This window comes from Ambystoma mexicanum, chromosome 6p (genome assembly GCF_040938575.1).
Source record: "Ambystoma mexicanum isolate Mex_15411 chromosome 6p, UKY_AmexF1_1, whole genome shotgun sequence".
NCBI lineage: Eukaryota > Metazoa > Chordata > Amphibia > Caudata > Ambystomatidae > Ambystoma > Ambystoma mexicanum.
The window spans coordinates 725504985-725530802 of NC_090935.1; the positions used below are offsets into that span (position 1 = coordinate 725504985).

The 25818-nt window shown below is 46.2% G+C and overlaps 1 protein-coding gene across 12 annotated transcripts in view; it reads right to left on the minus strand.

The window, feature by feature from the left end:
• MEF2C (myocyte enhancer factor 2C) overlaps window positions 1-25818 on the minus strand; it is a 597063-nt gene that overhangs the window by 188051 nt on the left and 383194 nt on the right. For all 12 annotated transcript variants that reach the window (XM_069627597.1, XM_069627607.1, XM_069627602.1 and 9 more), the window contains one exon: window positions 16918-17099. In XM_069627597.1, the coding sequence (XP_069483698.1) occupies window positions 16918-16971 (54 nt within the window). In that variant the 5' untranslated portion in view covers window positions 16972-17099. The remainder of the gene's footprint in view (window positions 1-16917; window positions 17100-25818) is intronic.

Consider the following 25818-nt stretch of genomic DNA (forward strand, 5'->3'; position numbering starts at 1 on the left):
AGCGTGGCGCTAGCTTCGAGAAGCAACAGCACATTTTAAGTAGGTACACAACAGTACAGATTCATAAATGAGCACTTTACAGAGGTATACAACAGTACAAATGCATAACGGAGCACTTTACAGAGGTATACAACAGTACAGATGCATAATGGAGCACTTCACAAAGGTATACAACAGTAGAGATGCATAACGGAGCACTTTACAGAGGTATACAACAGTACAGAAGCATAATGGAGCACTTCACAAAGGTATACAACAGTAGAGATGCATAACGGATCACTTTACAGAGGTATACAACAGTACAGAAGCATAATGGAGCACTTCACAAAGTTATACAACAGTAGAGATGCATAACGGAGCACTTTACATAGGTATATAACAGTACAGATGCATAACGGAGCACTTTACAGAGGTATACAATGGAACAGATGCATAACGGAGTGCTACAGAGATATACAACAGTACAAATGCATAACGGAGCACTTTACAGAGGTATACAACAGTACAGATGCATAATGGAGCACTTCACAAAGGTATACAACAGTAGAGATGCATAACGGAGCACTTTACAGAGGTATACAACAGTACAGAAGCATAATGGAGCACTTCACAAAGGTATACAACAGTAGAGATGCATAACAGAGCACTTTACATAGGTATATAACAGTACAGATGCATAACGGAGCACTTTACAGAGGTATACAATGGTACAGATGCATAACGGAGTGCTACAGAGATATACAACAGTACAGATGCATAACGGAGCACTTTCAGTGCCAATATTCATTTTTCAACTTGTATAATAGGGGGTGGAATTAACAGATTTAGCCCCAATCCATATGATCGAAAAACATGGAGGAGACTGTTTTTTGTTGTTTTACTGTTTGCTGCATAACAAAAAATTAGATGTATTGAACACCTTTCTTTTTATACTATGCAGAAAGTATAATGAGAATAACAGTTTGATTCATTTCCCACCACTAGTGCAGAGCACTTTAGATAATATGGAGTGGGCAAAACCAGTTTTCTCCATCCTGTTCCACTTCAACAACCGGGACAGATTATCTAACATTTGCACCACTGATAAAAAATAGAGCAAAGCCACGTTGCACAAGCGCTGCTGCTTAGGCATGGAGCAAAGGGGTTTTATCTCAATCCATATTATCTATGAAAGTTTGCACCAGGGCAAACATGAATCAGACTGTTTGTTGTGTCGTATGTTTGCTGCATAACATAAAGAGAAAGGTGTTAGGTACATTTAGTTTTATTTTATACAGCAAACATAATATAATAAAGTAATAAACAATTAAAAAAAGTAATAGATAATTAGGAAAAAACTGTACTTCACATTTTCCCTAGTGAAAGCATGTGCAATTTTCCCTAGTGAAAGCATGTGCAGTTAAAACAGATATGGGCAACACCTGGTTGCTCAATTCTGCATTATACAAGCAGCAAAATGTGTGCTTAATTAATTTGCTACTTTATTTGCACAAGGGAGATCATCTAAACTTTGCACTAGTGCAAAACAATGCAGCAACTGAATCTAGCACATATGTTACTGCTTATATAATAGGGAATGTAGCAACAGGGTTTTGTTAAAATCAGTATTATGTAAAAAGGCTTGCACTAGGTTTTTGTGGGTTGTAAAAAGAAATGTAAACCATTTATTTGCACTTTTTTGCATCAAAGACCACACAAAAACAACCTGGTTCATGTTTGCACTAGTGTACATTTTTTCTTTTAGATAATACAGATTGGGACACACCTGTTTGCTTCATTCCATATCATCCAAGCACCAAACCGTGTGCTTAACACATCTGTTAGATAATTAGGTCCTGATTTACAAAAATGTTTTAACATGCGAAAGTCCCAGTGAAAACATTTCTGTAAATCAGGCAATCCTAGTGCAAAAACAAAAATTAAGTACAACTTTGCTGTATTTTTGCACAGGTCAAAGTTTGACATAACAGTAATGCCCTTCAATAATAACACTAGGCCAGGCAAACAATTCTCTTGGCACACAAATACTTTGAAAGAATGCAATACTTGCACTAGTGAAATGTTAAAACTGTTACTAAAGCCGCGGGCAATTGTTCACCCACCTGGGAAAATGTTTCTGCATAATGGCCTATGATGCTGCCGTCATGTAATGACATCCGATAGACTTGTATCGCAAAGTAATCATTGCATTGTTACACAAAATGTATCCTTAAAGTTCACTACTAATTGCCATCAGACAATTTAGCAATGGTGCAGAGACCTGTGTTTAATTGATTTTCTGAAAAAGATTGTCTATAAAAGTAATGCAACATGGTTACTGACACGCTGTGGGGGATTGGGAAATATATTAGACACGTTTACATGAGTGGAGGACTCCACAATCTAAATTACACACTGGGCTAGATGGAAATACACTGCAGGTAATTCTTCACCAGTGTAAAGCAATTTTTTCACAGGTGGCAGGCACATTCTCAACAGTACGGGCTGCAAAAAACAAAAGGCCAGAACACCAAAAATGCCAGATGATGGGCAATTTTGCACCAATATTTGCGCAGAGGAAAATGTGAAAAATGTGGTCCTTGCAGCAGATGTTGTCTCTTTTTGGATCAATCAGTCCTTGGCTCTTTTGCACTGGTAAATTGGTACAAATTGCTCATCAGCTGAGATAAATTGCCTGTCACTGTTGAACTTTACATGATCTCTGCCAAAATGTTTAACTGATCAATCAGTGCAAACATCGGTGCTAAATTGAATGTTACTGGTGCAATTTACCTGACAGGATCTTGGGAGACCCTTATGGCCTGATTTATGAAATTATCTCCACGTTGAATATCGACTTTGAGCGCCATTCAACTCGCAAAATCCCCTTGGTCGATTAATGGAATCGACTTTGAAGGCTTTTTTGGGTACTTCACGGATTTGCATGCAGCAGAGGGCTTTGTGTGAGACTCCACGCAAAGTGTGGGAAGGGACTATGCAGATAAATAAATAGGGCACGGGACATGCATATTCAACAATTACCCGGCAAAATGAAGAAGAATGTGGACGTGTTGAGGGATGGGCCACGCAGCGGAATCGCAAGCCCAGGAAAGCGCAGACCAAACCGAATTCATGGAACCCAACGAGCAACCTCATGTCGCGAAAAGTTACACACAAACCTTGTGGACACACCGGCACATGATAGGAGACACAAAGCACTGTGCGCTTAGGATCCAATGTGCAGAGGTAGGGTTCAAGTAGCAATTTAGGGGTGACAGCACGTAGTTGAGGTGCCAGTTGAAGCTAGGGCTGCGTGTATGCAGATAAGCGGGGTGCAGCTGTCATTTACGGTGGTTTGCACGCAGATTCACTGAATGCCGACTTGAGTTACATGGCATGCAATGCATTTTTTGGGGGGGTGCAGTTAGGAGCTGTGGGGGACTGTACACAGTGTCACTGCCTTGATTGAGGGGGGGCGGCCTGCAAAATTGCAGGGGTGCATTACTTCGCAGGCGAGGGGCGGTGCAAAGGTGGGTATATGTGGCTGAACATACCTTGCGTATACCTGGATATACCTTGCGTAAGGGCATGTCGTGGGCGTGCTGGCTGCTACTTGCCGATATGGTTACTTTGCGGTCAAGATACTATGAATATACAAAACGCGCAAAGAATCTTGTGCACGCAGGGACGTGCAAAGTCGTTTTTGGTGCAAGGGCAGATATGGGATATATGCACATTTTCTATAAATCATGGCCTTAGTGACAAGTGTGTAGATCCGCGAGTGCTTGCACTGGAGAAGTTATTGATTGCTGACAGAAAGACATAAGGATGGTATTTTGTATGTGATTGATCCCAGATAATGTAATAAGTATACTGTATACAGAAGAGTGGTTGACTTGTTCCTAGTAAAAGGGATTCAGTGTACAGCAATACATATCAAAGGTATTCCTTCTAGTTCAGGGGGACCATATTTTCAAAACAAAAACTGGGAGAGGTCTCCAACATAAAAGTAGGACTTGCGTTTGACAGTGTCTGCCAGGAAACCAGGACTACACCTAAGCAGTAAAGGGTATAAAGGTGGGGGGTTGGTTGAGAAATTCCCCTTGGGGATTTACCTGTGACTGATGACTGTAAGGACACTAAGCATGTGCTCGATTGATAGTCGGGACTGTCTGTGAACGAGCTGCACAAGCAGTTTCTGTGGCACAATGGGTTGTTGCTGTGGCTGCTAAATGACAGGGGTTGGTGGTTCGAACTCCCCTAGGGATGACTCGTGATAGGTGTTAAAAATCCACCATTATGTCCTTTATTTAGTGTGTAAACAGAAACTATCGCGTTGACATGTAAAACGTTAAAACGCCATTTCTTGCATGGCAGGCAGATTGTGCTCTCTCCTGCTGTGAGGCAAGCCACTGAAGTCCCTCTCCCCAAAATCTGGGACAAAAGTTTCAAATAAGAAACAACTCTCAGGACGTGCATACAACAAGAGGGTGTTTGTGGCATGATAAAAGAAACGGCACAAACCCGAGTGCAAAAACAGCGGTTTATGCACCAGGTATGTGGCCCTGGTCTACTAGTACTAGACAAGTGGCTTTGCATTTGACAGTGGTCCACAAGCTGCATGCTAAAGGGGCGGCTCCACTTCCACAGCCCAAAGATCTGTGGTCTTAAACTGATGCCTTGGCAACAAAATGTACCAGCACGGTTAAGTGGGGAGTGCCATGTCAATTTCCTTGTGCAAGCACCCCTGTCCGTGGGTGCTGATGAGAAAGGTCCCGATTTTCCACCCTCGTGGAGTCCCTCATGCATTTCCAGATTACAGGAACGCCCAGTGTGCTGTGAAAGAGGGTGATTTAGACCTCTCCTCTGTCAAAAATGCACTGTAACAGCCCCACATCAAGACACTACACCAGTGGTGCACAATATGTGGCCTGTGTGCCCGATGCGCCCTTTGGCACATTGTATCTGGCCATCCAAGTCATTTAATAAAGTGTTGCCTGGCTTGCAGTAAGTCAGTCAGTCACTAAGTCAGTCATTTCAGGTGTGTCAAGCCTCTGCGGTACAGATGTTGTCTTTGCATCATGGTATGTGCAGTTTTAAAAGGTCTAGGCATAATGCCTCACAGTAAAAAAGTAACTTTAAAAAATGACACCCTTAAGAACATGTTTTTAACTCAAGTTTGTGAACCAATGGCCCTACCACCCGCACATTAACTTTGATAGTTCAGCCCACTGTGCGGGGCTAATGTGGTAGATTCGGCCCTCGAGCTAAATAAGTTGTGCACCCATGCGTTTTCCAACACAGAGGAGATTTTACACCAGGAGGCTTGGTGGCAGACTTGCATTGGACCAATGGCAACTTGCGATCCGCCCTGCACGGTATGTGCTCAGTAATCAATGTGGAATATGGAGCTTTATCTTTACAGTAGTCCAGGGCCTAGGTTTGGGGTACACGCGGGTGTACTGAGTCCAGCCACTTTTTTCAGGGGGTGGATGCAGTCCACCTAGGTATTTTAGCGGTTGTGTGTAAAATGACAACATTTGACTGTCTTTTTTGAATGTATGCAGACATGGGGATTTGAACCGCGATCACCAGGTTCGCACGCCAGGCACTTCACCACGGCACCATGTAACCCAAAGGAAAATACAATACAACTAAAGTTGAAATGACGCATTTCGGGAATGTATGCTCCAGGGCAAGCAAACAGTGGTTGTGATTCTTGGAGTTTAAAACATACACACCTTTTAACATTTTCTAAACACTATTAGAAGAAAACATCCTCTCTTGGTTGTTGGGGGAGGGGGGGTGTTCATTTTATGAATGGCAAATGCCATTCATCCTGTGCAATGTGTATGGTTATGGAAAGCCAATTGAAAGAAATGTGCATGTATCACCTTGATATGCTAATTTCTGCTGACGTCACACCCCACTGCATATGTTAAAGAGTCCTCCCACCTTTTTTTCTGTTTAGGACTCGACCCCTGCAGTAGTCTACAATGGCATTTTCTATATCATGCACCAAAGGAGTGAAACAAGTCCTCTACCCAAACAAAAACCTACAACATCAATTTAATCCTATTTTTGGAAATTAAAAGCGTAAATGTTTTCAAGTGGGCTACAGTATATGTAAAGAGCAGCTGGGGTATTGGGTATGAAAGGTGCTACGCTACAAGTTTCATTAAGTACCTTTGCAGGAACTACAATGAACAAGGTAGAAAGCATGTGCTTCATTTCTCACATAGTGCATATTTTGGCAAAGTGACATGGGAAAATAGCTGCGCGCCCATGGTGCTTTGCGACGGTAGCAGCTCGTTCTCAGGCAGCCAGGCGGCATCACGTGAGCGCTGTGATGAAGCGGCTCCGAATCAGCAGCTGGCCGGATGTGAAATATTATTCTAGCGGCGCTCAGCACGGCTGCAAGGCAGCACTTCCTGCTCACAATGTGAACTCAGTAAACGGAGCCTGGGGAGCGGGGACGCAATCATATCGGATCACTAGCAAAATAATTGCACTTAAAACTGACAAACAAAATAACAGAATTAGACACATGAATAGTTCCAGAATGCGCAGGTCAGCAAGACGAGAAGTGCGCCACGGGAAGAGACTCTGCGCTCAAGGGGGCCTTGTCCAAAGTCTTAAAGAGTACTGAAAACATGGTTCCAATAAATAGTTATACATTAAAAGTGTAGCAAAACTGCAACATTTTGGGCCAGTATGTAGATTCTTAATGTAAAGCTGAACAGCACCCGGACACGATGCTTTTTGTAGCAGGATAGCACTTCACCTAGTGCCAAAAATAGTTGACAGATTTATGCAAATGTGCAATCTGCTTAGATATGGCTAATGAGGAAACGTCACTTCACCCGTTTTAGTTTTGGTTCTTTGTTGATGCAGGCAGCATCAACGAGGCCTGCAATTGCTGTATGTTGTTTCTCAAGGAGTCACTGAGAAATACATCACTAACCCCGCAAAAAAGTGCCTTTGCAAATCAATGCGTGGGAACAAAAAGCAGAGCAGAGCGAGAGCTGTGTGTGAACCTGTGCCTCCACCCCCTGCTGCACTCAAGGAAGAAGAGGGGCGCTGTGTCCCCACAACCCCCTGCTGGTTCCCCGACCGCGTGGGAATCTCCCGTTTCCCTGCTCTTTTACAGCTGGGCCAGGCAGGTGTGTGCGTCATGGGGGAGAATGGGACATCGGCGTTTCTCCTCACCCCCGCCCTGCTTTCCTTCTCCGACTGTCACAGGCTGCGGAGTTGGGGGTCGAAGGACGAGTACAGGTGTGCACTCCGCTAGCTACTCCTCGAGCACTGGTGCATTAACGAGGAGCATAGCACACGCCCCCCCCGCCCCCACCTCTGCAAAGCCTCAGATGATACTGGCCGCCTATGTAAAGGCAGGGGCCCCGGGGGATGGGCTGCTTGGGAGAGATAACAGTGATCCTGTGCTCCTCCCCCGTCAGCTAGATCCTGGCACGGGCAGCAAATGGCTGCAAACTGATGAGAATACTTGCAATTTGATAGCAATTTCTGACAATTGTGTGAGTATTTGGTCTTTTGTTCGATATGCCGGGCAATGCTGTGGCTACCGAGCTATTGGTGACATTACCTTCAAAATGGTTTCAGTCTATAGACTTTTCATAGCACTTCTTGGCAACGAGGTGAGTTCCTGCCATAAATGGCAATTACATGTTTGATTTGGAATTAGATTTCAACAGCTGGGAATAGCGTGAGTACCTGGGCATTCGAGTGCACTACACAACAATGTGTGTAGATGTTCTTTTCATGGTGATACTGTTCTGTGGTGTGGCTTCCTGGGTGTTCACTGCAAATCCCTAATGACGGTGTTGTGAACCAATTTATTCGTGAAAGCTGTTGATCTATTTTTAATACCTGCCAATGGTCTGAGTAGTTAAGTTTTTGTTGGCAATGACTGCTTGCGGTATAAGTGCTCCCAATGTCTATGCATGGGCATTGTGTTAGTAGCTGTGGGCTTGATGGCCAAAGCTGGCATTTGTTTTGAATACCTGGGGTATTGTTGATTGCAGCTGACAGATGGTGCACGTACCGGAGCATATGAGGACGATGCCTGAAAATGCGTGTGAGTACCTAGGCTTCGGATGGCAAAAACGTGTAATGCCCAGTGCAAATGGCATTTTCACAGCAATACTTGCCAACTGTGTGAGAATCTTTCAATGGTGTCAGTGCCTGGACATTTAAATGGAAACATCTGGCCAGCAATGGTGTGGTTGTCTGGGCACTGGAGAGTTAAAAAAGGTGGCAAATGATATCTGTACCGAGACCAATGTAACCATGATTTGGTAGTTGGCACAGTGCAAAGCCGCTCAAAGGATGCTGTGCTTTGACACACAGACATGATGGCACCGTTGTGCACATGATGGAAGTGCTTTGGCAAATGCTAGAGTGCGTGGCTCAAGGGGTCACATCCTGGCATATGACGTGACGACCGGACCAAAGGAGGACATCACCTGGTACGTGCTGCAGATGATGAGAGAACCTGACAAATTATGCAGTGACCTAGAAAAGGGATAAAAGATCAACAAGAATGATGTAAATGATTCATATGCGGGAAAAGCTTGGCTGATGATTGGGGGTAAGGAATGTGATGGAAGCCTCTGGGGCATCTAGTGAACACCTTGGCACTTGATGGCAAACTCTTGAATATGGTGGGAGAACCCGGCTATATGTTTTGCTATGTTTATTACTTGGATGCACTGCTGGTGTATCTATGCAGCACTGCGGTGCACTGCTTCATGCATCCGGGTTTGAAGTCGATCGCTCTCCGACATAGTGGGAAGGAACAAGGCCTTCAACACTAATCACAGTCATAGGGTGCAACTACCGCACACATGTAGCAATAGAGGCTACATCATATGAGTACCTGCACATATGATGGCAAACAATGCCAAATAGCAGTGCCATCTAGCAAAAGGAGGACCCTAGCAGGCACATGTGGGCTTATGGTGGCAGAACCTGCAAACACTGAAAGCAAAATCACTATGCAAAAGCCCAGACTATTGGCTTTGTCAGTGCTGCTTCTTGTGATATTCGTGTTAATGATTGTAATGTGAGCATCCAATCACTTGTCATACGAAGGTCATTTTTAAGCGGATAGGCTATCACTATCTATTCACTATGCAATTGGTCCAGTCTTCAACAAATAACAAAAGGATATCACTACCTTGTTCTCTATAAAGCACCTCAAAGGCGTCTGGTCAGATGGCTCTGTGACTAAAGCTTGCGAACAGCTGACGCCAGTGTATGACCTCAGTGTCACCATTTTGAATTCAGCCGGCCAAAATCTGCCTTTCTACTTCTGAGGCTCATACTAATAATACTATTAACTTGGGTAACAGTAAGAATTTTTCTTCATAGCAATATAAAGCAGCACACCGTCTTTCTATGCTTCAGCTATAACCCACAACTATTACACTGGAGTACAGATCGGAGGGAAATGGTATGCGAGGAGGGGCACACAGCCTTTGGCTGTTGTGACCCACCCACTGACCACCCATAGACCTGCTAATCCTTAGCGACATTCCCACCCACTGTGTGCCACTCCTGACGTAAAACACACCATCCTGACACATCCCTGTGTTAGCTCTGTCAAGCTTTAACATCAAACCTTCTAAGCAGTCTTCCAAGAGTTAGTGACTTAATTGCCACTCTAAATGAGGTACTGGTGTATATAAATGTCCTAACCAAGTGAACCTTCAGCTAATTGGTTTATTAACAATATGTGGTGTGTCCTCACATCGGTTCCATACTTCCTTCCACTGACACCCTGTTAAAAAACCATTAGCAAAGCTTACCATTTTGGCTTGTTTTCAGGTAGTACAATTGTCTTGCCAGTCGTTGACACTATAGGCCCATGTATTCACACCATTTTACAATTCTTGCCATCCAATGGCCAGGTAGTACCATTATGGCGGTGTCTGGCAAATGCCAATTCCATGCCGACAAAAAAGCCAAAAGTGCTGGTTTAGCCAATGCTTGCTTTTTATAGAAAGTGTTACATGAAGCACGATTGGTTACATTCTTCAGTTTCACATGCAATTATTTTCCACCAGAACAGACAACCTTGACAAAGGATATTCGGTTGGCATTGGCACTGCATGTTGTCTTCAGAAACACATTCTGAGCGTAACCTGTAATATGCCTAGCAAAGGCACGGTAGTCAGTTTGGCATTCCCTGGGCATAGGACATATATAAAGGGGCAAAGACACATTCATCATATCTTACAAAATCCCTGAACCATGCTCACCATCATGGGCCCTTGGCACGAGGGAAACTGTGGCCCTGCCTCGGCCCTAGCCCTTCCAAACAGTGATTCTCACCTCAATATCAACAGGGCGGAAGGCACACGAGATGGGGTGAACCTTACTTTCAAATCTTCTTTAAATGTCTGCACAAGCACTTCTGGTATCATAGATGATATTGAGAGTCTAATCCACATTTTAATTACTTCTTTACCCTTCATTGTATGGCGGTCACCATCTCACCGAACAGTGGCACTGGCTTGCATCACAATTCGCTGCTTCTTATATGATCCTCCTGCAAGATGCTCATTGCAGGGGACACTACTTTCTGGTTCTCACTTCTTTGCCTGGGCTTAGAGCAAGAAGTGATTAAGGACACACACTTGATTGAGTCTACCAGAAAATCCTAGGCTCTTCACTGTTCACACTTTTGACTGGTGTCCGCCCGAATCTAGTGTGTCCCGAGACTAGTGCACTACTAGGTGAGCATTGATTTCTTTTAGATGTAGTTAGAGGTAAAGACAAAATAAATGCTAGATTCTGGAGTTCTGGGTGATCACCTGTCTCTTAAATTCCTGAATTGCTTTGTGTACACAAGCACAGACAACACAAAGTAGAACCATTGAGTTTGATTAAGGTCCAAGGTCACCGGTGATGTACTTGCTAGGTTTAGTTTAAGTTGTTGACTCAATGAATGATAAGTCTTGTCACTGATTTGTTAGTAAGTAGGATAGTGATTTATTTGTACACATGAAGCTGGCACGTGTTTCGACCCAACAGGGTGTAAGGGCAAGTGGGCCTCTGCAGAAGGATGAGCAGTCACAGCAGTGTTGGCCTCTGTGGCTCGGGAGCAGACTTTGTGTGCCAAGAAGACTTTGTTTCTTAGAGCACTGTAGGACCACCAATTCATTCCAAACAGGAAATTGCCCTGCCTGCTCCAAGCAAAGATGGTCTTTAGTGCGGTCCAGCTTTACTGCCATTTCTGGCAAGTATTGCTCAGCTTTGTTTGTTTTTAGCCTGTTTCCGTGCAACAGCCACAGTGGGAGGCACATGTATACATTTGTCAGCATGTCGCATGTGTTTTACTCTTTAACTAGCTCACGTTTCCAGTGTCTATGCCTGACCTATCTTTGCTATCTAATTGTAGATGTTGATGTGCCACCCGCAACAGCGATTGCCTTCGCCTCTGAAGTATCCGCAGGAAGGATAATTCACAAAGGTGGTTATTGGTTCAGTTCAGATATTTATTTATTTTTTATTTTTTGGTATTTATTTGCAGCACACATAACTTGTTGGTATCTAGGTGCTAGTTGCATTGTGGAAGGGAAGGTTATTTATAACCCGCTCGTTTTAAAAAAAAAAAATTCAATCGCAGGTCCGCGATTCGAACCTGTGTTTGCTCAGCGTGGTCTTGTTTCAAGACCTGCGCGCTGCCACAGAGCAATCCTCCTGTCCCAGATGAGGACGAGAGAGGGACTAGCTGTTTCAGTCCCAAGTAATTCAGATAGGCAGGTCAGATAGTTGGAAACAGAGCCTCTATCAGGGACATTGCCTTTCCCTCCATAGCCTATATCCCGTCCCTGCGACTCTCCTTATCCCCTCTCTTCTGTGCTTTCTAACTGCATCCATCATATTCTATTCTTCTAATTGCACCCATGTTATAATACCTAGCATCCTGCAATACCAGTGTAGAGGCCTGTAAATACTATTTTTATTACAGGCTAGTTGTGACATCCCTACTGACCTTTGATAAGAAAATGACATCACTGCCACTCTGTAATCGGTTATTACACTTCCACTGTGATTTCACGATGCCTGCTACTGGCGCCAGCAAACACACAGAAGGAGCTTAGCAAATGTCTTTCTTGTCCATTTGCTTTCTGTGCCAATACATAGCCATTGGCTGGTAAAGAAAGGTTTATGGTAGCACGCTTATTTTGTACGCTGCTGTACATATGAGTACAAAAATCTTAATTTTATTGCTTATTTTGAAGCACAAAATGAACACTATTTAGATGCATTTTGTTAAATAACTTTAACTATGTTTATATTATTTTAAATCCGAACAGATTCTACATTGATTATCGATTATATGTATCAGCAACTGGATTGATTGATATTTTATTTGTATCACCCTCGTACACAAGTGTTTCAGAGTGCGAAAAACTGGGCAATTTCTTGCAATACATTAAGCAAATGTCCAGGTATTCAAGGGGATGACAGTGTTTGACCAGGTATTATAAGCAATACAATATCCCCTACCGTACAGAAAAGGGATATTTCAGGGCACCTCAGAGTTCCGTGACCTTATAAATGATCTCGGGCTTTGGCCTCGTTCCCGTATTTGGACACGGTACATGTACAGTTGGCACCATATCAAATCTTCTACATACATGTAGCAGGATACACTGGCTGGAAATAAAGGCAGCACATCCTTGAGACAAAGAGTGGGGGAGGGGCACTGCTGGGGCGTCTTAATATCTCAGTGATAGGGCTTGAAAGGAGCATCAGGCAGGTTCTTAACGCCGCCGCCGGAAGAGCCTTTCAGATTCCGAGTGTCCTGATGGAGTCGAGCGCTGTCTGCACCTAATTGCATCATAGACAACTGATTTATGTCCTCTCTTATCTAGTAGGGGATAAATCAGCTGCATGCATAATTAGTGGGCGAACCATAAAATACCTATTTACTACTTATACCAAGGAGGACGCTCTTTGTCTGATGATGCATGTAATGGGCTGATGCTGTTATTTGTCAGGGCTTAATTATCTAGAAATATGCACACCATATTATGCACCTGACACGCAAGCCATTTGCAGAACATTATGCTAAGGAACTCTTTTTTCTTTTGAAACTGCCCGTTCTCCCTCCCCCTCTCCCGAATGCAGCCCTCCTGTATTACTTTGTCTATTTCCTGCAACCTCATACCATTGTACACCTAATAAATGCTTTATCACTGTAATAAGTTGGGTTGTATCCGCTGTAGGCAAAGGTTGTTGCTGCCGATCAAACACTACAACTTTATTGTTGGGGAGAATTCTCTGTATAGGCTAATTTCCCAAACCTAGTGAGCCCCCCCAGCGGCTTTGCTGGATTTTTGGGGTTTATTTTTTCTCCTGCTAAGAGTGAGACTCTTTTTCTCCCACTCTTAGGCATGATTTGAGAATCTCCTTTGACTTTGTAATGTGTTTTATGGGCTATGGGGTCTTTTACTCCGTAGGGTTTCATGTGTTTTTGGTAAGTGTGTTACACAGCACCCTCAGTGCAGTAACACAGGGGTGTCATAGTGACCCCCAAACATAGACTCCATACCCTGGGACTGACTACTGTCTCCCTGGGCATGTAAGGTCACCATTGACTTTACTAGTCTTAAATTGTGAACAGAACCAGTACAAACCATCATATTGTGGAAGTACTGGTAGGGGTAATTAGATTGCCCCTGGGTCTGTTTTTCGAGGGAGCACTGTGCAGTCCCCCCTCGTCGAGTTTCTGGCTGGTGGCAGTGGTTACCACGCGAAATATTCCACCAGAATATTTCCTATGGGATTTTCCCATACATTTTAAATGCACCACTTTTTTGGTGCAATGTTAAAGATACCGCCGGGTTATTTATTCAATATTTATTCCCCGGTCGGGTCTTTTCGCCAGGACTCAATTTTAAAATGGCGTTTGTGTTCGACTCTGTAACTCCAACCCAAGTCGAGCCCTTTGTTCCACTTTTGGCGGGCTTCTGCACAGAAGCCTCCAAAAGTGGTGCCACTCTGTCTGGGTCTACAGGATGTGTGGGAGAGGGGAATAGGCACCCTGGACTGAGTTGCCTCGGCAACTCAAGTCGCACTCTTGTGTGATTGGCCCAGTGGTGAGCCACCCAGCTCACCACTTAGCATGTTTGAGTGACAGCTAGGACTGATGAATGGGGGTTTTCTGCATAAAAGCAGGGCTTTGGGGACTGGAACTTCAGAAGCCGCCACAGGACCTAAAGAATCCAAAGAGGGAGAAGCTGAGCCGACCTGCAACAACAACACCACCGGTGGAGACCTGCTGAACCGACTCACCACTATCCGACGACAGAGAAGATCTTCATCCTGGAGAGTCTTCTTCCTTTGAACTAGTGGGGTTAACCAGTTTGCCCTCTTTTCGCCTTCCTGGATCGTCTCATGGTCAAATCGCCCGTGCCAAGCACCCCAGCGGCCAGATAGCCACGCTTCACCACTACCGCGAATAAAAGGGTAGTACCTTTTAACCGAGAAACTCTGCGGCTGGTTTCTTCTTTGGCAGTGCAACGACCTCCAGTTTTCCTCCACGTCGAGATCTTCTTTTCCCTTGGACGAAGCACTGACTTGCACCCGCTGCCAGGAACAACTGCCTCCGCTGGAGCTTTCTCACCATTTCAGGTACTGTGTCCCACCTGGTCTCCCTTGCAACAGACTGTTCAAGTTGTCCCGTACATCCTTGACTCGCTATCCCGGGGTGACCTGGGACCTGTAAACTAACTTTTCTGAACTGAGCCAACTCCTTTTGAACTATCTGCAAAGACTTTTAAAGTGCACTTCAACTGTGTGATCTTGGGCATATTCCTCCTTGCTCACTCCAAGAGTGGGCCTGGCCTATGAACTTTCTTGCTCTACAGTAGACTCTGCCTTTCTTGACTTGCAGTGGTTCTTTTAAAAGTGTTGGTATTGTGTGCTTTCCTAATTCTGCTTTTTCCCTCCCTTTTTAAATAATTATTGGAGTGCCATCTTGGTTAAGAGCTCACCCCTGTATTGTTAATAAGTGGTGTTCTTTTCCTAAGACTTGTCGAATAATTAATCAGGGAGGTGTATATATTTCTAGTGACTGTGTTTGAACTTGCTTGACATATTAGTGCCAGTGTATTTTTACAAGTGTGTTTTCAAATAAATAATTATATACTTTTATACCAAAGCTCTGGTCAGTGTTTGCTTATGAACCTAATGTGTATACTCTATATACTGCCAAACTCTTCCTGAGAAAAGTCTGGCTGCTCAGCCACAGCTACAGCTACCAGGTAAATCGGGGTGGTGCAGACTGCTACCAATTGGGTTTACTGCCAACACCTGTAGTCTTAAACTTTGTGCAGTGGTCCCCAAGGGACCTGCACAGGTTTCTGCCTAACATTTATCAGTCATAGAGACAACTAGCAGGCTGCCTTTGTCATCAAGGACACCCCACTCAGGTATTGGGGCAGGTGAAAACTCTTAGATTCGTCATGGTAGCCTCCTTGGGAGTAGATGCGCAGGTGCATTATCTGCATAAGAACATCTCTCCGCCTACTCCGAGCCGGTCGACCTTTCCTGAGTGAGAAGAGCACTGCTACAATCGCAAGGGCCATCATTCTGTCCCGTTTAGATTATGGCAATGCACTTATGTTTGGGGCCAGTAAGAACTGCCTTGAAAAATGCCAGGCCATGGCGAACAACGCTAATAGAATAATAAAAGGAAAGTCGAAAAGTGAACACATCTCAAAGGACAGAATAGCACTGCATTGGCTAAAGATTGAAGATCGGATGCAATTCAAATCTTTAACCTTGGTGCATAGGTGTCTCCATGGTGCTGCACCAGATTACCTACAAAAAAGATGGTACGTACCTCCCCAATCGATCGCTGAGATCAGAGGCAAGGGGCAGGATCAGAGTGCCACCACACAGACGAGCAACAGGGTTGGGCAGGGCCTTCCCGGTACTAGCAGCAAAGGAATGGAACAATCTCCCCCTTGCCCTCAGACTCCAGCCCAGTTACTTGGCCTTCAGAAAGAGCCCAAACACACTCATCTTCAAGTAAAGGAAGCCCCTCACGAGTAAGGTGGTCTAGTCCAGGTAAGGTTGTCATCTGTCTTCTATGTAGTAACCCAGTTTTATGTGATGCGCCCGATGCCTGCAGGCTTTCGGCGCTTTATAAGTACACAAATAAATAAATAAATAGCAATAGGCCCAGTGCCACCACCGGAAGCTACTATGTGGGAACACACCCCTCAAGCATCAAGAAATGGCTACCTTAGATTAGCTGTGTCTTAACATTTGGCAGCCTTTATTACATTCTAAAATCATATGGCAACATTCCTCCACGAATGACTCAAACACTGCTCCAATAATCACCCTCAAGCTCCCTTCCTTATTTATTACTTATATATGTCCAAATATGTACAGAGGGTGACATGAAGTCCCGGTTTTGCCTGGACTGTCCTGGAGTTGAGCCCTCTGTCCCCCAGTCCAGAGATTTTACATTTTCTTATTTAAAAATCATGTGTTAGTTTTGGGGAAAGGATGATGGACCCCTGGCAGAAACAGAACGGCATCTCTCTCCTTCACCAACAATTACAAAGCAAATAACCGCTAATATGGTTTGGCAACTTTACATAAACATGTGAGGAATCGGGGTGTGCTCAAATCCCTAACATTTCAGTTAACCGACACATACATTAACTGAGTGCGCAACCGAGACTTCTTGGGAAAGGGCTTAGGAACAGCTGAGAGGATGATCAGAGCAAAACTTTATATCCAGCAGAATGACTACTCCCCTAAGCCCCCACCTCTTTTCCCAGTACTGAAGGAGAGTATCGGTAGCCACTGTGAAATCAAAGTCCAACGTTTATGTCAGCGGCCTGTCTCGGTTTTTTATTTGCAATATCTGATATCATTGGAACTCACCTGTCTGTTACGTTCATCCATAATTCTCGTGATCTGAATCTTTTTCCTCCCCATAGTCCCCGTTTTTCTTCTCTCTCTCTCGTCCCAGAAATTACGTGTTTTCCGTTATCCTTCCTTTCCTCAAAACACACCTTTCTCTTCCGTACTTGCCGTATTCAGCTCAAAGATTGTGGTATCCGTTCCTTCCAGACACAAGAAGAAAAAAAATAAGGTAAGCTAAGGCAAAATGCTGCATAAACAACCAAAAGGAGTGTTCTTTAACAAAATCAGCTAGGAACACAATTCTGAACTACACGAAGTGAAGCACACCTAAGCAAACAACATACCCTAATTTAATATGTATCAGTACAAGATAACATGTATGGTTTGCTTTTTTACTTTATTTGAGACAAAACAAGGCATTTAAAACAAAAACACGATATATAGCACAATCTGTGACCGCAGCAACCCCATTCCTGCGTGCTTTACAAGTGGGAGAAGAGGTTGGAAGGAACGGGTTCCAGTAGTACTGGGAACAGAGTATGCTGGTTAGTGGTGAAGACATACAGGGAGAAAAAGGTGAGAGGAAAGCCCGGATTCAGCCCAGGGGTAGAGTGTTGGGAGAGATTGAGGGGCGACCCGAGCTAGCCCAGGGTCGCGGACAGAGGCGGGAGTAAGGGGAAGTCCAAACCAACCCCAGCTTTAGAGAATGGTGGGATTGAGTGGGAGGAGCCCAGAAAGGCCAGGTATGGGGGGAGAGAGAGGAGCGTCCAGAACTAGACATGGGGTGATGGGTGGAGGGTGAGAGTAAGGGTGGGCCAGAACCAGCCCAGGGATGGAGGATGGAGGGCAATAGTGAGGTGGGGCCAGAACCAACCTAGGGTGGAAGGCGGTCGGCGTGTCAGCCCGGCATCTCAAAACCTGCCCTGGGGTGATGGTGTAGGGAAAGAGAGCAGGGGGAGTTCAGTTCCTATCTGGGGAGCTGGGAAGGAGGGATGGGAAAGGGGAGCCCAGAACCAGCACAGGGGTGGAGAGGAAGGAGCAAGGGGAGTTCAGTTCCAATCTGGGGTGTTGGGGTAGGAGTGATGAGCAAGGGGAGCCCAGAACCAGCACATGGGTGGAGAGGGGGGAGTTTGGATCCTATCTGGGTGAGAGGGATGAGCAAGGGGATTCCAGAACCAGCAAAGAGGTGGAGAAGAAGGAGCAAGGGGAGTTCAGAGCATATCTGGGGGGCTGGGAAGGAGGGATGGGAAAGGGGAGCCCAGAACCAGCACAGGAGTGGAGAGGAAGGAGCAAGGGGAGTTCCGTTCCTATCTGGGGTGTTGGGATAGGAGTGATGAGCAAGGGGAGCCCAGAACCAGCACATGGGTGGAGAGGGGGGAGTTTGGATCCTATCTGGGTGAGAGGGATGAGCAAGGGGAGTCCAGAACCAGCAAAGAGGTGGCGAAGAAGGAGCAAGGGGAGTTCAGAGCATATCTGGGAGCGGGGGTAGGAGGGATGTGCAAGGGGAGCCCAAAGCAAGCACAGGGATGGAGAGGAAGGAGCAAGGGGAGTTCAGTTCCTATCTGGGAGGCTGGGTAAGAGGGAGGAGCAAGCGGAGCCCAGAACCAGCACTGGGGTGTGGAGGAAGGAGCATTGGGAGTTTAGATCCTATCTGGGCAGGAGAGATGAGCAAGGGGATTCCAGAACCAGCACAGAGGTGGAGAAGAAGGAGCAAGGGGAGTTCAGAGCATATCTGGGGGCGGGGGTAGGAGGGATGCACAAGGGGAGCCCAATGCCAGCACGGGGTGGAGAGGAAGGAGCAAGGGGAGTTCAGTTCCTATCTGGGGTGCTGGGGTAGGAGAGATGAGCAAGGGGAGCCCAGAACCAGCTCAGGGGTGGAGAGGAAGGAGCAAGGGGAGTTCGGATCCTATATGGGCAGGAGGGATGAGCAAGGAGAGTCCAGAACCAGCACAGAGGTGGAGAAGAAGGAGCAAGGGGAGTTCAGAGCATATCTGGGGGCGGGGGTAGGAGGGATGTGCAAGGGGAGCCCAGAGCCAGCACAGAGGTGGAGAAGAAGGAGCAAGGGGAGTTCAGAGCATATCTGGGGGAGGGGGTAGGAGGGATGTGCAAGGGGAGCCCAGAGCCAGAACAGGGGTGGAGAGGAAGGAGCAAGCTGAGTTCAGTTCCTACCTGGTGGTGGAGGTAGGAGGGATGAGCAAGGAGAGACCAGAACTAGCACAGCGGTGGAGAGGAAGAAGCAACAGGAGTTCAGATCCTTTCTGGCAGGCAGGGAGGATGAGCAAAGGGATGCCAGAACCAGTGTAGGGTTGGAGGGTATCGGTGGCTTTAATGTGTGGTTGAGCAGCCTTTACAGGCACATGGAGCAAGTAGATGAAATATAGTGGAGCTAATACCGAGCGATCCATGGTAAATAACAACAGGAGCTATTTTAGCCGGGCAATAAATACAAACACATCACAGGTGCTTAACCTTGTTTTTCAAATTCTGATCTGTTTGTAATTACAAAACATTTGTTTCAATCACATTCTGAAAAATATATTGTCAAGTAAAATGATGGGCGCACGTCAGACTCCCTCTCTGTGCTCATCCTCTAAACAGTGAGTGCATGAACACGTTATGCACTGTCTTTGTGTGCATGCCCCTTCTGCTCGCTTCTGTGAAAAGAGCAGTAAGAGATTAGGTAGAGCAGCACTGCCTTAACATTGTGCAGCAGCATCAAGTTCCCCGCTCCTGCAAGGCCTCTATGATAGGGCGAGTATCTTGCCTGACCGGAGAGGCCTTCCTCAGACCAGCATTTCCCCCACACTCCTCCTTTAGAATGACTCTACTTATGTGTCACTCCAGCAAGCACTCTGAGCACTTCCGCATTTCTGTGAGGGTACTCTTTTTTTACAATTTAAGGTAATTCATTTCGCAGAGGCATGAAATAAACGTTGGCCACACAATCACAATAATAATGTGTGATCTTATATAGTGATTCATGCTGGATTCCACCCGCTTCTAAACCATGTAATAATAGGTGTTATTCCCCATTTTATTGTTCTCAGTATATTGACCTTAGAAGGATGAAAGGCAGAGTTGGCCCTTCCTTGGGCTCGTGTTGGCCCTATGTGAGAGTTGAGCACTTAACTTGTGAGCTATCCAACCGAGCATTATACAAACCCGTGCATCATTCAGTCATTCATTCAGTCAGACATTCACTCATTTATTATCATGTTCAAGCAGCCTTCTTCATTTCTTTCTCCCAGAGGTGAACATGGGGGTCTTCTGTTCATATTTTACACATGTTTAGTCGACTTTGTCTACTATTGTTACCATCATGAATGTTCCTGGGTAAGATTATATGCAATAGTTAGGGAGACAGGCTTCCATTACATACCAAAAGGAGAAAGGGAACACATATGTCAATAGATGTCACATTCAAAGACAATGGGGCTCATTACGGGTCCGGCGGTAACCGTGCCGGTGCTACAGGCGGGTTGCCGTCGAACCCGTAAATAATTACAGGTGCCCCTGGGCTATTCCAAGTCCGGTGGCCGGGAAGTCAGGCACCGGCAATTTCATTAAGCCCCATTCCCATAGAGTAACATAGGACTCTATGGGAAGTTGGACACAGAAGCACCGGCACTGTTGTTAACGGTGCCGGTGATCCTGTGACGGGTTGGCCTACTGTAGCAGCTGTGCCTGGCAGGGTCAGACCTGTCGGGCACGGCGGCTCCGGCAGGCAGACCTGTAATATGCCGGTCCAGAAACAACGGTGCTGGTAAGGTTACCGGCATCCTTGTTTCCGGACCGGCAGGTTCTGAATGAGGCCCAATGACACAAATTACAAGTGTTAATTATTCCACAGCGTTTGTGTGATGTCATAGAAGCGAGCTGTGACCTCTGTGTTGCTTAATTGCAGCATAGCCCAAGAAAGAAGAGATGATACTTGTGTAATGTGCGCTAACATGTATGGGGAAATAATTATCGCTTTGATATCGTGCACGTGACGTCAATGAAAAATTGCCCGAATCAGAGAGTTAATGAGGCTCTCTGTACCTGCATATGCTAAGTAGGTCAGCTAATTCATTTGTGAAGGGGAAACAATCTTGTGTTTTGACAGCAGAGGTGATCGCGCCCCCTCGTTATGCAAATAGAATGGACCATTATTAAAGCGCAATTTGATGCATGAAAATTCGGAGCAACTTCAAAATTTAATTCAAGCCTGAAAAACACCCTCTATGCAAGTGTTTGACTATTATGCAAAGCATGAGCAGGTTATTGATAAGCGCGCTTGAGGTTCCTCTGCATATTTATATCTGTCTCACTGCCTCTTGCACCTAGTTATCATAATGCAAATTCCCACAATTAAGACACCTCGTACAATGCACCTTGCTCATGCAAAGATGACATGGGGCGCTTATCATAAAACATCTTTTTCAAAACCTCTGGGAACATAATTTTTTTTCCTCGCACTGGTTCATAATTACAAAGCTACCCGATAAAAGATTCTTCCATTGTACTAACACTGCTGACGGATCCCTCCGAATAAAGGGCAAGAAGGGACGCTAATACTTTACAACTCCATTAGCTTGCGATACGCACATTGTGGTGCTCAGATTGCGATGCTTAGCGTGCAATGCTCAGATTGTGGTGCCCAGATTGTGCTGCCCAGCTTGCAATGTGATGTCCAGCATGCTCTGGTTTGCATGAATTTAGGTGAACTCTTGGATTGCTTCTGGGACGTCCAATGAAAATCTAGAAGAGCAGAGTGAATAATGTCCTAGCGGGAGGGAAATGGTAGTTTGTTAACTTCTTTTCTTCAATGAGACTACCGGCAGAAGGAACCTAGAGTATGTGCGTCCTTGAACACCCGCAACCAAAGCACAGGAGGAAGCCAGGTCAGTGCGGCCTATCCCGTGCCAGGTTCCCTGCTAGCTCCACCACTGTTTCGATGGTAAAGAGCAGATCATTTAATCTCCTCTCGCCTACACTATCATCCTCCCAGAACTCTCTGCGCATCTCAACGTTTCAGCTCCTTGTTCCTCTTGTTCATTGGCTTTGAAAGGGGCCTTTCCAGTTGGTGTCTGCATTCTGGACCTGTCCCCTTCATTTGCTATCCATCCACCATTTCCTGCTTTTACCTTTCCATTTCCTGCTTTTACCTATCCACCCACCATTTCCTGCTTTTACGCTGTTACTTAAAAGCCTGAGTCTTTTTAGTAGCTTATAAATCCAAATGAAGCTGCCATTCTGGTCTCATTTGCCCTAATGCTAAGAAGCCCTTCACGGGCATGTGCAGCACTTTCTACGCAAAGTACAATACATTCAACATAGCATCTCTGCCTGTTCTTTTGTAAGCTTCTTTATAAGCAATAAGATAAGATTGTAATGGCGTCAATCACATAATTTGCATTATTTTCTATATTTTCCATCATGGAAATCCTTGCTTTAGAGGCCTCGTTGTATATATGCATTTAGGTGTGTCTAGGGAGTGGCCTGTGGTGGCACGTGCTACCCCTGGAATCTGATTGCCCACCGCAGGTGCCACCCCAGAGTGTGAGTGGGTGTATGTGTGCATGGGCGCGCATGTGCGCGTGCGCGCACTCATACTTCATGCCATCCCTGCATAAGTCAGCGCCCCACTTGTGCCACCCCAGTCAAAAGAGCCTGGACACGCCAATGCCCGTTTGTGGCTGAAAGCGCTGCCTTCATGGTTTACCATGTGGGTAAAACACGTTGGCAGGGTTTTACCTATAGCAGCGATGGCACTCTGGTAATTGGGTGACCTCGGCTTCTAAAGCATAAAGAACACAGGGGTTCTGCGTGTGGCTATGCGGCACTCTTAAAACGTGGGTTTGAGTTTCCTTTTTCATTTCTGCTGCTACTCTAACAGCCAGCCTCATAAATGCCCACAATACATTATGCAACACTAAGCCGATGTCCTGTCACTAAATCCATCAGCTGGCTCTGATTCAAAGCTACCGGGGGAGAAACGCTCGGCAACTCGCAGCCTGATCTGCACTTCTCCCTTGTTGGCCTTTGAAATAACGCAATTTAAGCACAATCAATATTTTATTGTTTCACTTGAACAAAAGCTTAAAAACAACAACAACAAAAAACAGTCTACGCAGCTAATTGACTGGTTCTCCTATCCGAAATGTACAGTGCGCATGTAAGATGCACCCCATATGGGGAGCTCAATTAGTGACAGCCCGACTAACATACACTCCCCTCTCGCGCGTTTTTTTTAAAGCCATTTCGATAGATTTAAACCCGTGTTCTCTGCATGAACAAACGAGAAAATTATATGGACGCATTTCACATTATACAGCACGGAACGCTAATGAGGACTAGGCGCGTCAGCCAGGCAACATGCATGCCCTGAAAAACATGTTTTTAAAATTAAAAAAGAACACACTAAAAAGTGCTGCGGGAGTGATGGGGCGGCACCTGTTAGTGGAACGGTTCCCCCGCGGCCTTGGCGCATGGCGGCGAGCTGGAGCAGCGCCCCCCGCAGCCTAACAGGCTTTGGCGGTAACAGTAAGCCAGTGCGCTAATCCCGGCCGGTGCATATGGAACGGGCCCTTTGCGCCCATTCAGTTGTGGCGGGCGGTGCTATCGGCTTACAGCCGCCTGCCGCAGCTCTTATTCCCTGCGAGGTGGAAGGTCAGCGGGGACAGCTTAGAGCGGTGGTGACAGGGGGTTAGCGGAGGCAGGAGAGCCGCTTCGCAGATCACAATTCAGATACCCAGTCAGCAGAAGAAAAGGCCGGCTAGGAGATGCTTGCGGCCGGGCACGCGTGCGCTTGCGCCTCGCGCTGCTCTCACTTCTGCATTTCAGCCCAGCGTTTACACAGCAGAAACGGCGGTAACCACACGCTGGGCCCCACAGCTGCAATGCCATTAAACTTCTCACTATATGTATTGCAAAACAAGGCCATATGTCCATTGGAAAACGTACACATGTAGTTGGAGGCCTGTTAGGCTCACTGTAAACAGTGCCCGAGACAACAGCCTTGCAGTCAGCAGGTCCAACTTCTGGTAGTGCGACTTGACAACGATTGGGACCAGGTTGAAGTGAGGTACCCCTTTCCCACCGAGAATGCTACCCAGTGGTGGAACGGTGCTCCCACCGATGTGCCAGGAGTGCCTGGAAAGCAGGGGTGCGCTGGAAACCAAAGGAGGCCCTGGAAATAATGTTCACAGTGGCCCCACATTACACACATGCAGCAAGTCCAACCGTTTTAATATATGAGAACATATGGAAATAAAATAGGTCACCAAACAAACGAGGCCTTGGGTGCAGAGGCCCCCTGGGAGATCTCCAGAGCTCCCGCTGAGCCAGTCCTCCCCTGCCGGAAAGTGGTACGTGAAGCCAGGGCTTGGTGCTGAGGTGTTGGGGGATGGGTGAGTGAGATTTTACCAGATCAGATGACAGCCTCCCACTTTCTGCACCTGCACCTTGAGGCCTTTGAGGAGGGCGTCGTCGCCTGGTACTGTCATTACCAACAGGCTGACCTGCACCTGCCTGCAGACAACCTCCTGAATAGAGCGCCACTTGCACTGCCCGGGCAGACAGCAGCCTGCACCGAGTAGCGCCCCACTCTGCACGGAGTCAGAGAGAGCCCTGTGTGAACGTCCACTCTGTCAACAATGCTGCTGTGAAAGCGAAGGCCAGCAGTGTGTTTATAATCCCATGAACTGGGCAGGTGGCAGGCAATGGCAGGACAGCCTTTCTTAAACCACCTCTTCTTCTCGTTAGCCAGAAACGGGCGTAAAGGGCAATGTGTTCATCCCATTTAGTAATCAGTAGCCACCTGTGTGCTCTTTTTCCTCCCACGCAAATGTGGCTTGAGTGTCCCTTTCTCACCCCAATACGTGCAATTGCCCTTGTGGGTTTCACACCTGCTCCATGGATCTGTGTGTAGTTGACACGTTAATATCCAGAAAAGGCGGACCCAGCCACGTGTCTTCATGAGACCACTATCCCTGTCTGGTCACCATCCCATGAAGACGTCTGTAGGACTTTGAAAGCTAATGCATCTTATTTTCAGTTAGTGCAATAAAAGGTATCGAAACTTGCCCTTTGCGTGATCTGAGAACACTGAACAATAAGATCCTTGGAACAGGATATTGACATGTAGCATGCCGAGATAGACTCCCCTGGACCCTTGGAACTGTTCATGGATTACAATGCATTGGTCTGTTGGCCTATTCTAGCATGGCGTTTCAGCCCAGGCTAAAATAAGAGGAGCCGGCAGTACCGCCCGGCGGAGATCTGCATGCTTGCTGCGTCTAGCACCCTGCAGGCCCTGCCTGCGCACTTCTCTCGCTCTTTCAATCACTCGTTCGGAGCTTCCTCTTCGATGTCAGCACATCCCGCAGCTGCTGCGCTGTGCAAGTGTCTTCCCTTTTCTGGGATGGTTCCTCCTTTCTGCTTCTGACTCTCAGACACCAGGGCCACGCTTTGCTGCAGGCCCTTCTCCCCCGTCTCTCTTGGCTTCTGACTTCCTTTTTGCATACGCTTCTAAATGTCTGTTGCAGAAGAACTTACATTTCCCTCCGTGTTCTGTAACGCCTCGATTCGGGCTTCTGCTGTAGTTGGCAAGCCGCTGTCATGCCCATAAGCCAGAATGGGGGCTGTTTTGACAACCTACCTGCCTTTATTTTACGACCCTTATTCCTGTCCTACCGCATGTCCGACACTACTAGAGAATATCTTCTGAGTCGTGATTACTCATTTTGTGTCCCTCCAGTCGTTTCGGACTACAACTCCCATGATATTCACTACTGACTTTGCTGATTATGGATCATGGGAGTTAAAGTCCAAATGATCCGGAGGACCACTTAAAAGAGTAACCTTGTCCTAAGGCATGGTCTAGGTTGGGACCTGCTGGAAACTCAATTCTCTGTAATGTTTAAGCCCTTTCCACAC